A 14611-nucleotide genomic window follows, 5' to 3' on the forward strand; every position below is an offset into this window, starting at 1 on the left:
GTAGACCCATAATAAATTCATAAAAGAACCCAGCTTCATGAATGTTTTTTGTGACCAACAAGTATGTGCTCCAATCACTCTATCACAAGAAAATAAGAGTTGTAGAAATTATTTGAAACTCAAGACAGCCTGACATTATTTTCTTTACAAGTGTATGTAAACTTTTGACCACGACTGTATATATTGACATAGATTTTAAGCCATATCCTCCATCCCTAATGCTAATTGTCCAAAATTCTGTCGTAGCTTGTTGATTGACCATTTACAGTTTAAACCCCAAAGTCACAACCCCTGCCACAAAGTATACTTTTTGACCATTGCTTTTAACACAACAGGGCAGGAGAAAGGGTCTGCTGTTAAACATCACACCCCTTGTTTCCACATTTACCTTCCTTTCAGATGCTTTCCCACCTTTGATACTTCGTCCGCAGCTTAAACATTAACTCTGTGTCAGTTCTGTTTACATAGAAAATGACGGAAAATTCCCAGCTTAAATAGGCCCTACAACATTTGATGTTCATGATGATGATACAGAAGCTTGTTGTCAGGGTCTTTGCTGACTAAGCTTGTCCTATTGACACACTTCAAGGCAGTCCAACTGTCCTGCGGGTTAAGTCAACACTGGGCAACACCCCACTGTGGTCTCCCGTGTGGCAGCGCTTTCAAGACTTAACTCGTTCTGCAGTCGCCACAGTGAATCTGAGAAAAGTCTCAGTTTCCTTCCTTTCGGGGGGATTTTTGCTTGACATGGATGAAAGTGTGAGGTGTGAGCAGTTCAATCAAAAAGTAATTTTCTACACCTGAGCTGTTTCATTTTGAGAATGAATGAAGGCAACGCATTGCAAAAGTTGGAAAAGTACATTGGAGACCTATTGAAACACATCTCATTTTTCATTGGTGACTTTACCATTTAGCATACAGTACTGTGCAAAAGTTTCAGGCCGCTACTAGGAATGGGCATGATGGTCATAATCTAGTAGAAAGTATTTTCCAAAGACTGGAGCTGCATATTTTCTTTAATTTTCCTCACATTTGGAAAAACTGTGAAATACAGTCGTGGTTAAAAGTTTACATACACTTGTAAAGAACATAATGTCATGGCTGTCTTGAGTTTCCAATAATTTTTACAACTCTTATTTTTTTGTGATAGAGTGATTGGAGCTCGTACTTGTTGGTCACAAAAAATATTCATGAAGTTTGGTTCTTTTATGAATTTATTATGGGTCTACTGAAAATATGGCCAAATTTGCTTGGTCCAAAGTATACATACAGCAATGTTAATATTTGGTTACATGTTCCTTGGCAAGTTTCACTGCAATAAGGCGCTTTTGGTAGCCATCCAAAAGCTTCTGGTTGAATTTTTGACCACTCCTCTTGACAAAATTGGTGCAGAACTTTCCTCCAGAAGGACTTATCTTTGTCCATGTGATGTCAGATGAAACAAAAATTTAGCAGTTTGGCCGGAATACCCAGCAATATGTTTGGAGGAGAAAAGGTGAGGCCTTTAATCTCAGGAACACCAAACCTACCGTCAAGCATGGTGGTGGTAGTATTACGCTCTGGGCCAGTTTTGCTGCCAATGGAACTGGTGCTTTACAGAGAGTAAATGGGACAATGAAAAAGGAGGATTACCTCCAAATTCTTCAGGACAACCTAACATCATCAGCCCGGAGGTTGGGTCTTGGGCACAGTTGGGTGTTCCAACAGGACAATGACCCCAAACACACGTCAAAAGTGGTAAAGGAATGGCTAAATCAGGCTAGAATTAAGGTTTTAGAATGGCCTTCCCAAAATCCTGACTTAAACGTGTGGACAATGCTGGAGAAACAAGTCCATGTCAGAAAACCAACAAATTTAGCTGAACTGCACCAATTTTGTCAAGAGGAGTGGTCAACAATTCAACCAGAAGCTTGCCAGAAGCTTGTGGATGGCTACCAAAAGCGCCTTATTGCAGTGAAACTTGCCAAGGTACATGTAACCAAATATTAACATTGCTGTATGTATACTTTTGACCCAGCAGATTTGGTCACATTTTCAGTAGACCCATAATAAATTCATAAAAGAACCAAACTTCATGCAAGTATTTTGTGACCAACATGTATGTGCTCCAATCACTCTATCACAAAAAATAAGAGTTGTTGAAATAATTGGAAACTCAAGACAGCCATGACATTATGTTCTTTACAAGTGTATACAAACTTTTGAACATGACTGTATATGGGACCCTTTAATGACCCAATGTCTCAATAAATTTTTCTCATATAGTCAATATGATGTTGCGGAGTAGGCAAGGCAAGGCAAGGCAACTTTATTTGTATAGCGCTTTTCATACACAAGGCAGACTCAAAGTGCTTCACAGACAACAAAGTGAAATGAAAGAAAATAAAAGCAAAATTAAAATGCAGACAATAAAAATAAAAACAGTGCAGACGTTAAAAGATTAAAAGATTTAGCTGAAAGCTAAGGTGAACATAAAAGTCTTCAGTCTAGTTTTAAAAGTAGTCAGAGTTGGGGAAAGTCTGACATCTTCAGGAAGTTTATTCCAGCTATTTGTTGCATAGTGACTGAAAGTAGTATACTTTTTTTAAACTCTGGACCTCTGTATATTAGCACCAAAGACAGGAGTAGCTCCAGTTTGTACTCTCATAATTTTTTTTTTAAAAAGGTGTATGCAGATGGAACTCAGCACAGCTATGGAAAAAAATATGCCACTGACTGAACCCCTGTCATTCAAAGCCACATAAAAAGTAGCTTGACTTGAGTTCCAACTTTCTCTGTACTGAGTTAGTGTGCAGACACGAGAATGTGTGTTTTAATGACACGTCCTTATTGCTATTTATTTCTAATTGCATATGAATTGTGTGGTAATAGTTGGCCTGTTGCTCCTCCGCGCACAGCCCGAATTAGAGCGTCCCGGCTTCCAGATTCACGCAGCCTAGCATTATCCCTGCTCACAACAAAAGCTCCGGGGCCGCCACGTGTCTATTTTTAGAGAGTTCCTACTCACAAATTGATGTTTCAATACGCGCAAATGAGAGGTCTTTCAACACAGGCCGCCTTCACGACCCTTTCTGACTGCCACTCTCGTTTTTCAATAAGCGCCTTAATGAAAGGACCCCTCGCTGTGCTTTTCTGGTCTAGATTAAGTTTCACACAGTTGATGATGAGTCGTCTCTGCTCACGTCACGCTGCGCCATTAATATCTTCCCGCTTTGTATAGACCCTACGAGTGGGTGTTGCGCCCAGAGTGGCATTGGTGTATTTGTTGTAGCAGTAGGAGGTGTGCCAGGAAGGCCTGCAATGGGCTGATAAGGCTCACGCAGAGGTCCACAGGTGACAACACATCTGAAATCTCCTGTGCAATTTCCACTTGATCCACAGACAGATTCATGGACAGATTCCTTCATATCTAAGTTGCTGCTGCTGCTGGGAACAGAAAGCAGTGAAGGGCCCACTGAGTCGTTTCTGTAATGCATAAAAACATTCATTCCTGTTGTATTGTGATTGAATGTGGAACACATCAGTTTCAGTCCTTGGTGGATTTGGTAGTGACAATGTTGACAGCTGTTTATGGCAGTGGCTGATGCTGATCTGTCTGCATGTCCAAACTGGGACACAGAGTTATGGTTTTAGATTCAGGCTAAAATTTAGGGGAGGGTTAAACGTTAGTTAGAGGTTATGGTTAGTGGTTAAAGTTAGAGAGTAGGATTGAGAATTGGTGTTTAAAGGGTTATATTATGATTTTTTTTCTACATTTAAAACACATATTTGGGGTCTACATAACATTTAGCATAAATTTAGTTTTACTGCCACTTTCTGACTGACTCTTCAGAATGCAGTATGTTTTGTGGGTGGTCTTATTTATGTGCCGAAGTCCTCCTCCAGGCCAAACCCCCTTTGACTGCGTCTCCACCCCATCAGCCATGTTTTAGTTTTTAGCGCTTTCATGTCGATTATACTGACAGATATAAGTTAGAACTATTCGCTACTTTATATTAGAAATGGCAACAGCGGAGGACACATGTGCAATTACGAGCCAGTCTGCCCCACAACATGAGCATAGAGAAAAAGAAGGAACTTATTTACTACAACTGAATACAAATGTCTGACTCACGCAAAGCTCTTCAGATAAACCTCTCCGCTGATGTAACTAAGGCAAAATACGTCACTAAAGTCTCAAATTCTAAATTGCTCGTTTGTAGTAATTTTGATATAACGCAATATTGTTTTATAAACAAGGGTTATAGAGATTTGGGCTAAACATTAAGGTTATGATTATTGTTAGTGATTCAGGTTGAATTGCAGTTGTATTAAATAGTTAGGGTAAGGAATTAGGGCTATAAAATTAGGACTATGGTTAAAGGTTTGGGTTTGAAAAAATGGTTAAAAGTTTAGGTTAGAAGTTAGGGTTAAAAGGTATACAGTTATGGTTAAATCTTAGGTTAGGGTTAACAGTTTGGGTTAAGGTTAAAGATTAGAATTGAAACTGATGTGTTGGGGTTAAACATTTGGGTTAGGATGGAAAGTTAAGGTTAGGATGCATTTAGGGAAAGACGTTAGAACAATATTCTTCTCCATGTAGAATATATGATATGATATACACATCATTGTACATGTAAAGTATAACAATACTGATGCACAGATGATATAAGTTAGGTAAAACATATTTGGAAGTGACACCATTTCTCTATAGATTGTGTAATCGATGAAGTTATGCTTAAGCCCCCCAAAAACAAGAACCATCTACTCTAAAAACCAGATAACATTCATACTTATACAAACCAGAAACTCACTTCTGACATGTCTTAATTTTATACACTTTGTGTTGGATGTATTTCGTCTTATTCCTCCTATTTAAAGTCACTAACATCACACACTTCACTCAGCCAAATCTCATGAGAGAGTGAGACCTCTTTGTAAAATTGGCTACATATTATCTTTGTGCTGATGTTGTGTTGATGTTTCTAGTCTTACGTCTTTTAGAACGGGGACAAATTAATACTATCAAAATTGTCTGTTATTATTATTGAAGAAAAGCTATTTCGCAGTATATATCAATAATTTTTTTTTATCACCCTGCCCTAGGTTAAAGAAGAGCATCAAAGGTTAGGGTTCGTTACAATTAAAGATAGGTTTTATGCCACGTTAGAGCAAAGTTATGGTTAAGGTTACAGTTAAGATCAGAATTCAGGTTTAGTGTATGTTGTAAACCATTATTGTCATCCAGCCAGTGTTTACACTCCAGGTTCATAATGAGCTGGAAAAGGACAAACATAACATGAAAAGCGAGCGTGGTTAAGCGCCCTATTGTACCGGGACACCGAGATTAGGTTGCCACACCCTACACACCTGGCGCTGCGTGTCATGTCCGCGTCGTCCACACAAACAAAGGCTGGCCTGACTGCAGCCACAACACGGTACACAATGTCCTCGTGTCAGCTTTGAACATGTCAGACGCTGAAGGGGCAATTAGCGGCAATATACAGTACACCATTTTGCTTTTCACCCATTGCTCTGACTTAAAGCAGTTTTATAATCTTCAAATCTCCATTTTGTCATTGATGTACAGGTAAGAGTGCGATGAGGAGAGCTTTTCCAGTGTGAGGCCATGGGCTGCACCTCGGCCAAGCAGGTGTCGGCCGTGCCTAACGATGAGGAGGGACGTGGCAAGGCCTACAGCAATGGAGACCTCTTCGCCGGTCAGTTTCTGCATCAAATCATACACACGTTAATATGTTCTCCACAACTCTATTTGTCTTTAATCCTTCTGGCAAGACCCACTGGCCTGTGTGGCCTCTCCATATACTCACTTCATTATAGCCTGTAAGCCTTTGGCCTGATTAAGTGTCTTTAAAGTGTCAACATCACAGGCCTCCTAATGATGGGCTGACATAACCTGCTTAGCCTGCAGATACATAACTTATATTCTCAAGTAAAAATCTATATAAGTACTCTTGGTTAGATTAAAGTCACCCAGGAAAGGGGCGATGCTAAATACCTTTCACAATACACCGGTGTGTGATAAGAACTTCTTTATGTTGTTTGTTTACTTCGGAATCTCTGCGGAGAAGTCGACAAAGCACATTCCGCTGTAGGCTAGCTCCTTTTAAAACATTTCGTTCAGTGGGCTGAAATTAGCTGGGGATTGTTGACTCTTTGTTTCCAGCCTCAATTATTACTCCTTTCTTAAATTCAAACTATATATTTTTTTGGCATCACATCTTCTTTCGTTTTAAAAAAAAAACAAAAAGGACTTTGAATATGACAAATGTATGATCCTGTAACGACTTGGTTCGGATTGATACCCAAATTTGTGGTATCATCCAAAACTACAGAAGAATGACTGATTATTACATTTTAACATAAGTGTAGATAGAACATGTTAAAAGAGAAAGTAAGCAGATATTAACAGTAAATGAACAAGTAGATTAATAATTCATTTTCTACCACTTGTCCTTAATCATTTTGACAAAATAATAGAATGGAAAATGACACAACATGTTACTGCATTTGTCAGCAGACTAAATTAGGAGCCTTTGTTTGCTTACTTACTACTAAAAGACAAGTTGTCTTGTATGTTCACTATTTTATTTAAGGACAAAATTGCAATAAGAAACATATGTTTAATGTACACTAAGATTTTTTTGTTAAAATAAAGCCAATACAGCCATTTTTTGTGGTTCCCTTTTATTTGGGAAAGTACAGAAAAGTATCGAAATAATTTTAGTACAGGTACCAAAATATTGGTATCAGGGCAACACTAATCCGAAGAAATGGCAACCCCATGAATCGGGAGACATACATGAGTAATGTGACGCTAGGATGACTGCAAAAAAGGACAGTAAAGAGAGTCTTTGGGGAAAATTGTGAGGGTTGGCACCCTAACCTATACAGAAAAACTGGAGGATGTGGGGGTTTAATAAATTCTCTTAAAGTATGTGATCCCCATTGCAGATTAATACCATTTAAAGTACCAGTAGAGTGGAACAACAAGTTGACTTTATATGCTTAATTGTGTTTCATTATATCAATTAAACCATATCCAATTGTATTTACAATCCACAAAGTATGTGAAAATACCATCTAAACATCACAAAATGCTACAAATTCAGTCAGCCAGTTTGAATATTCCGCTTCGAAGATCTTCAGCAGTTTCCGGAGATTAAAAATCAGTTAGTAACATTTTTGCACTCTGACCATATTATCAGATTAGTCATGTTTATTATTCACAATCCTCATTTAATACAAGAACACAAGCGCTTGTTATGGATTCGAAATTGTAAATAAATAGCAATTGAGTCAACAGATGGATGGTCCTCTATTGCGCTCATTACACCTTCTCCAGAAATCGTCAACAATACTCCATTTACATTTAGTGACCTGAAAATGAACCAAATATGAGTGACATAGTTATTATAAGCACCAACGCAGAGGGCCTATTTTAGCGGCGCATTGATAGTCGTAAGCTAATGCTAGCTCACGCTTCTGCTTCGCCTCAAATTTGCTAAAAGTCAATTCTAGATTATATAATTCGTGCATCTCTCACCTTGTAGTAGACAAATGTGGCCATGGACCGAGAGTCTGGTCGACTTTCACATTCCCGGAGATGGCGGAAAGGACACAAAAAGATGTAGTTGCGCCAACTTTAACCCTTTGTGAGGATTGCGATTGAATCTTCATGTAAACGGAATTATGTGAGCGTCCCGTTGGTCGGCATCCCAGCAAGAGTGGAAATATTACAGTGTTTATTTTATTATGGTTAGTTTGTATGTTTAGCACCTACAAATGTGACATGATGCTGTAGTGTTTCAATAAAGCTGCATCCGTTCTAAAACAGATTGCTTTCCTCTTTGAGTTTGGGCTCAAAAATATAAGGTTCTGGATCATAATTTTACACAAAGTAATCGTTGTTGGCTGTCACAAAGTCTGCATGATTAGCATTGTTGATGGAGAAGGGATCTGTGGTTCCCAACGCTACTTGAAACTGTATATACATGTTCGAAATAAACTTTAACATACCAACCAATATTTCAGAGTTCCTCACAAGGTAACCTTACAATGCGTTACAATCCATAAAATGCTATGAAATTGATTAGCTTGCAAGTTATTGTGATGTAGAAAAATCCCATATTTCTATCAGTTTTCAGGCAAATTCCCATATTTTGAAATGCAAATGTTGATGCTCCTCTTAGACACGAAATAAAGGTATTTGTAAAATCCCCTGATGATAAAACATTATCATCAGGGGATGATGGTCTGACGTTTCCTAAAAAAATAATGTTAAAAAAACATTTAAAGCTTTGTTCAGCGGACATTTATTATTCATGTTTAGCTATATTTTACTGCAAATGAATATAGGCTCCAAATATTGGTTATCGGCCTCCTTGACCACTAATAATCGGTATCGGTATAGGCCCTGAAAAATACATAGCGGTCCATCTCTAGTTTCCAGGTCCCATTTTTGGCAGGACTTGGGCCAGTTAAATTTTTTCATATTTTTTTGTGTTATGTTGCTATGTAGGACGTGTTTTTTTTGTCAAATATCGGGCTGCACTTTGGACACCCCTGACTAGAACAGTGGCAGAGGCCAAAGAAAAGAGATGGGTTGTGTAAATAAGAGATGACAGAAAGACAGTTGATAATAATGATGATGATGGGTAGATGAGGGATTAACAGCGATTAGGAATTAAGAGCAACACTAGCGATGGCGGCAGATGATGATCCACATGCGGGCCCGTCATCCCTGTTGTGACCTCCCTCCCGCTTCCCTCCTAATGGGAGCTACCCGGCAGTGGGCAGTGAGATGTGAGGAATGACGTTTGTGTCATCAACATGTCTTTTCCTGTGCTCAAAGCCTTCCTCCTCTTCTCTTTCGTCTTCCTCTCTCTCTATTTTGGGCCTCCCTCTCTTCCTGCCTTCACTGTTTATTCTCCTCCAGCTCTCCTCTGGTCACAACCTAGCGTCCTTTCACCTCCTTCCTCCCTCCCATCGCCAAACCTCAACTATGAGTCAGTAGCTTAAGAGGGAATTCTGTGGCGGACTACTGTTTGAGCATGTCCACCAGCGCGTGCGTGCGTGCGTTGGTGTAAAACAAGGCGGCTGCTGACCTGGATAGTCTAGATTAGATTGATCCGTCCCTCCTTTTCTCAATCTTATTGCCATCCACATCATTGTTGTTTCTTCCAGCCTACACTGGAAGTCGTGTCGTCATTCTTTCCTACTTAACGGCATCCGGTGTGCCTTCCATGGACATTGCTGGTCCTGCCCACACGTACAGCCTTCGTGTACTACTGCATCCAACAGATTGTCGGCCCTCTTTAAGCGTGTCCCAGATATTGTCAGATTTGAGTCCCTAAACCCTAACGACCTCCTCCTCCCCTCTCCCTCTGACACAATAACCGGAAAAAGGCTGAGCTCCATTACACAAACACAGAGGGACGCCGATGCCGGAAAATGGCAACACTCGCCGTGGCGCCGCGCTATTGATATGTGCAATAAGGAGTAGATGGGGGGAGGTGATAAAGTGCAGTTCACGCGCACGCCCTCGCTCGGCTGTTTATTTTAGCCGTCACGTTGATGCATCAGCTGAGTGACTTTAAGGTTTTTTTGCTACTCTGAAGACACTTCTATCAGAATCACATAAATTATACATTATTATAATTCCATAATCTCCCAAAAGTGAGTACACTGCTCAAATTTCAACATAAATCATTTGTATATTATCTTATAATATGTAAGATATTACATATATATATATATATAGTTACATCCCTAGTATTGTCCCTTGCGAATAATAATCGATTACGGATGTTTGAACACTGGGCTAACAGCTGTTTCTTTGTTAAGCCTTGATTGTGGGTTTCGAAGGTGTATGTATGTGTATTTCTGCATGTATTTATATCCATCCATTTTTCTACCGCTTGTCCCATTCGGGGTCACGGGAGATATATATATATATATATATATATATATATGTATATATATATATATGTATATATATATGTATATATATGTATGTATATATATATATATATATATATATATATATATATATATATATATATATATGTATATATGTATATATATATATATATATATATATATATATATATATATATATATATATATATATATATATATATATATATATATATATATATATATATATATATATATATATACACACACACACACACACACACACACACAGTGTTGGGACTAACGCGTTACTTTGTAACGCGTTACTGTAACGCCGTTAGTTTCGGCGGTAACTAGTAATCTAACACGTTATTTTTTATATTCAGTAACTCAGTTACCGTTACTACATGATGCATTACTGCGTTATTTTACGTTACTTTTTATGTAGTATTGGCTTGAAACACAAGATCTGAGTGTGTTTTGTGGCAGCGCTATGATCTCTTGTGTCACACGGAGGAGCCGCGCTGTGTGTATGTCTGAGTGTGGGAAGGGGAGGGAGGGAGGGGTGCGCGCAGCAGCATTCGTGAGGGAGGGGCGGAGACAGAGAGAGCGAGAGAGTTGCTAACACGCATGCGTCGCCAGGCTCAGCTTTTTATCGATAGATTTATCAGATTTAATTTCTTATTATCCATAGCAGGGGTGTCAAAAGTGTGCCCCAGAGGCCATTTGCAGCCCACAGCTAATGTTTTAAAGGCCCACAGCACTTTCTAAAAATACTATTAAAATAAACAAAAACATAACAAAAGTGAAATAAAAAAGCTTAAAGGTGAATTGTAATTTAGAAAACGTTACAATGTTGACTAATAAAACAAAGCTGTTTTTTTTTCTTTCAAACTGTCATTGCTCAAAACATAATATTGAATCAAAATCAATGTTATTATGAATTATAGTACACACACTCTGTCAATTCTCTTATATACTCTTTATTTCTAGACTTCTAGAGTGTTTGATTATCACATCACTCTAAATGTATAAAAAATAAAGTTCACAAACATAAAGAGGGATCCTAGTGGGCCAGGTCAATATTTCCTTATCTCTAAACTAAAACTGGGGAAATGTGTAGAGTGTTCTGGGCTTCAGACATGATTTTATTTCAGAATTCCTTGAGAGAAAAAACGCCTGGTTAGGTTTTGGTATGTAAAAATAAAGTTAAAGTACGTATTTCGTTTACAGCTGTGTTGTTATTATGCTGTTTGTTACTTATGTATGTTATGTTGCAGCTATTTAAAATAGTTTTGTCAATTTGTTCTGGCCTGAAATAAGTTGGCCCTTTGAAACATATCTTTGTCTTTGTGTGTTGTATGTAGAGCACATTGCTTAGCAGAGTTCAGTGATGCAAATGCATGTCAAGTTGATCAACACATTGTATTATTCTCCAGTGCAATAACAGTACTGAAATGAAGGCTAAAAGGGCATTAATGGGAGCTTTAAAAAAATAAGTAACTAAATAGTTACTTTTCACAGTAACGCATTACTTTTTGGTGTAAGTAACTGAGTTAGTAACTGAGTTACTTTTGAAATAAAGTAACTAGTAACTGTAACTAGTTACTGGTTTTCAGTAACTAACCCAACACTGTATGTATATATATATATATATATATATATATATATATATATATATATATATATATATATATATATATATATATATATATATATATATATATATATATATATATATATATAGATATAGGGCAGCACGGTGGAAGAGGGGATAGTGCGTCTGCCTCACAATGCGAAGGTCCTAAGCAGTCCTGGGTTCAATCCTGGGCTCGGGATCTTTCTGTGTGGAGTTTGCATGTTCTCCCCGTGACTGCGTGGGTTCCCTCCGGTTACTCCGGCTTCCTCCCACCTCCAAAAACATGCACCTGGGGATAGGTTGATTGGCAACACTAAATTGGCCCTAGTGTGTGAATGTGAGTGTGAATGTTGTCTGTCTATCTGTGTTGGTCCTGTGATGAGGTGGCGACTTGTCCAGGGTGTACCCCGCCTTCCGCCCGATTCTAGCTCAGATAGGCTCCAGCGCCCCCCGCGACCCCGAAGGGATTAAGCGGTAGAAAATGGATATATGTATATGTATATATATATATATATATATATATATATATATATATATATATATATATATATATACATATATATATATATATATATATATATATATATATATATATATATATATATATATATATATATATATATATATATATATATATATATATGTGTATATGTGTGTGTGTGTGAAAACATTTTTTTTTTAAATTTTTTTATCATGATCATGTTTTGTTTGGTTTGGTATTTCCTTGGTTGTTGATTTTGTTCTGTTTCAGCATCCTGGTTTGTTTTCTTTGTTGCCAAGGGTGCTGATTAACGTCACCTGCCTCTGATTAGTGGTTGGGACGGTCACTAATCAGAGAGCTATTTTTTTCCTGCCTCTCGCCACACTCTGTCTGGCAGTTTTGTTTTGCGAAGAGTCAGTGTGCAGCTTCCACTGGGGATGGGTACCATTTACATTTGAACCAATACTGTATTGATTCCCAGGTACTCAAGAGTAACAATTGTCCGTACTTTGGTGTGTGTTAACAAATTTGAATTGTTTAGTTATGAAATGTCATTTTTTTTGTGAAATATTTAAAAATGACATGATTATAATAACTGTGCCTTCCACTTGATATGTATTATGTGTTATATAGTAGACTTTGCATGCAGTTGCAATTCCAAGACGTTAGATGGCAGTTGGGTATAAACTACAGTGTTTACTTGGAAGTAGTGTTTGCCTTGAAGCAAAATGTTTTTCTAGTTTTATGTTGAGTCCTACAGAGTGTGTAACTATCGACTTTATTAAAGACCAGCCGTTTGATTGGAACGTATATCTTAGTTGTAGTTTCCTTTACCAAATTTGGAGCACGGCCCGCCAGCGTCCAAAATCCGTCCCGCGGGAAGTCCCAAGTTTACATTTTTATTTATTTTATTTTATTTAATTTGTCCTTTCTAATCCATTTTCTACTGCTTGTTACTCTCGGTGTCTCTTGGCCGCACAGGCAAATCATATCGTCTAAAAATGCATTTGCCCCCGAGTCAAAAAGTTTGGGGACCCCTGCCCAAGATGTATCTGTTCGTGGCGCGGTGCTACAGCTAAATTGAAGCCGCCACACCATTTAAATTTCAGGATTTTCTTTTTTATGTGGAAACAAATTAAAGTAATATATTGTATGAATGGATTCATAGCCTATATTATTGAGGCACGATTGACTAGTGATGTGCAGAAAATGTGGCCACTGAAAAACTTTGATCAACCGTAAGCAAGACACATGCGAGTGTCTGGAGCCTCGGCGGTAAAACAAGGCGCCGCTTTGCAGCACCTTTGTTTGGGCGATGGGGTGGCGACTCTCCAGTGGAGGGACGTGCACAGTCCCGCTTTGCACTCCAGCCAGACCCACCCAGCTCTAACAGCCAGTCCTTGTCCTGAAGTTATGGATCTGACTTGCCGACTTCTCTTACCCACATTGTTTTAACATCTGATGCCAGATATACAGCAGTGGCCATTGCTGAAGACTGCAAGGGAAGTTCAGTTTCCCTTAAAATATTTAAAAAAAAGTGGTCAAATATGTTCTTTTGTGATTGTTTGCATTTCATTGACTAAATGCATTAGGACACGTTCAACTTTTGTTTAAAATCAGCTACTTTTGCGGCATTTGGCGTGACTTTTTTCATTGATGTGGTAGCGTCACAATCCTGCAGCCAAACTTGACAATCATTGGATAAATACTCGACTTTCTCCCACCCACCGACGCTGAGCAAATGACTAATAGTGATCGAAAGGCAGTCACCGGGCTTCCACATGATGATTGGATGACCTGTCTAGGCTGATCCCTTTTTGATTGACATCAATCTTGAAATATAAAATCAATCAATGTTTATTTATATAGCCCTAAATCACGAGTGTCTCAAAGGGCTGCACTAGCCACAACGACATCCTCGGTTCAGATCCCACATAAGGGCAAGGAAAAACTCACAACCCAGTGGGATGTCAATGTGAATGACTATGAGAAACTTTGGAGAGGATCGCAGATGTGGGTGACCCCCCTCCCCCCTCTAGGGGAGACTGGATGCAATGGACGTCGAGTGGGTCTAGCATAATATTGTGAAAGTCCAGTCCATAGTGGATCTAACATAATAGTGAGGGTCCAGTCCATAGTGGGGCCAGCAGGAGACCATCCCAAGCGGAGACGGGTCAGCAGCGCAGAGATGTCCCAAACCGATGCACAGGCGAGCGGTCCACCCCGGGTCCCGACTCTGGACAGCCAGCACTTCATCCATGGACACCGGACCTGTGCACCCCCCTTCCACAAGGGAGAGGGGGGCAGAGCGGAAAAAAAACACTGCCAAAACATTTTTCATCTTTCATTCTGTTGTTTCTGTTGATATAGAGATATTTAAAACAATTTAAGTGAAGTTTTCTTTGTAAAATCTAGCATGTTTATATATTTTATCTGTTACTGTACTCATGTTTAAAGAGTACCTGAAAAATAGCTTCCCCTACTTGAAAGACCAGCAGTTGCCACTGGTATAGAGGCTGTGTTACTTTGTACAATAATAACTATTATAGAAATAGAGCAAAACGATATAGCAA

At 38.8% G+C, this 14611-nt stretch overlaps 1 protein-coding gene across 2 annotated transcripts in view; it reads left to right on the forward strand.

Annotated features, from left to right (window-relative positions):
- Window positions 1-14611, forward strand: part of zgc:92140 (uncharacterized protein LOC447854 homolog) — a 70580-nt gene that overhangs the window by 29007 nt on the left and 26962 nt on the right. For both annotated transcript variants that reach the window (XM_062038613.1, XM_062038612.1), the window contains exon 2: window positions 5570-5699. In XM_062038613.1, the coding sequence (XP_061894597.1) occupies window positions 5609-5699 (91 nt within the window). In that variant the 5' untranslated portion in view covers window positions 5570-5608. The remainder of the gene's footprint in view (window positions 1-5569; window positions 5700-14611) is intronic.

The sequence above is a fragment of the Entelurus aequoreus genome, linkage group LG27, assembly GCF_033978785.1.
Source record: "Entelurus aequoreus isolate RoL-2023_Sb linkage group LG27, RoL_Eaeq_v1.1, whole genome shotgun sequence".
NCBI lineage: Eukaryota > Metazoa > Chordata > Actinopteri > Syngnathiformes > Syngnathidae > Entelurus > Entelurus aequoreus.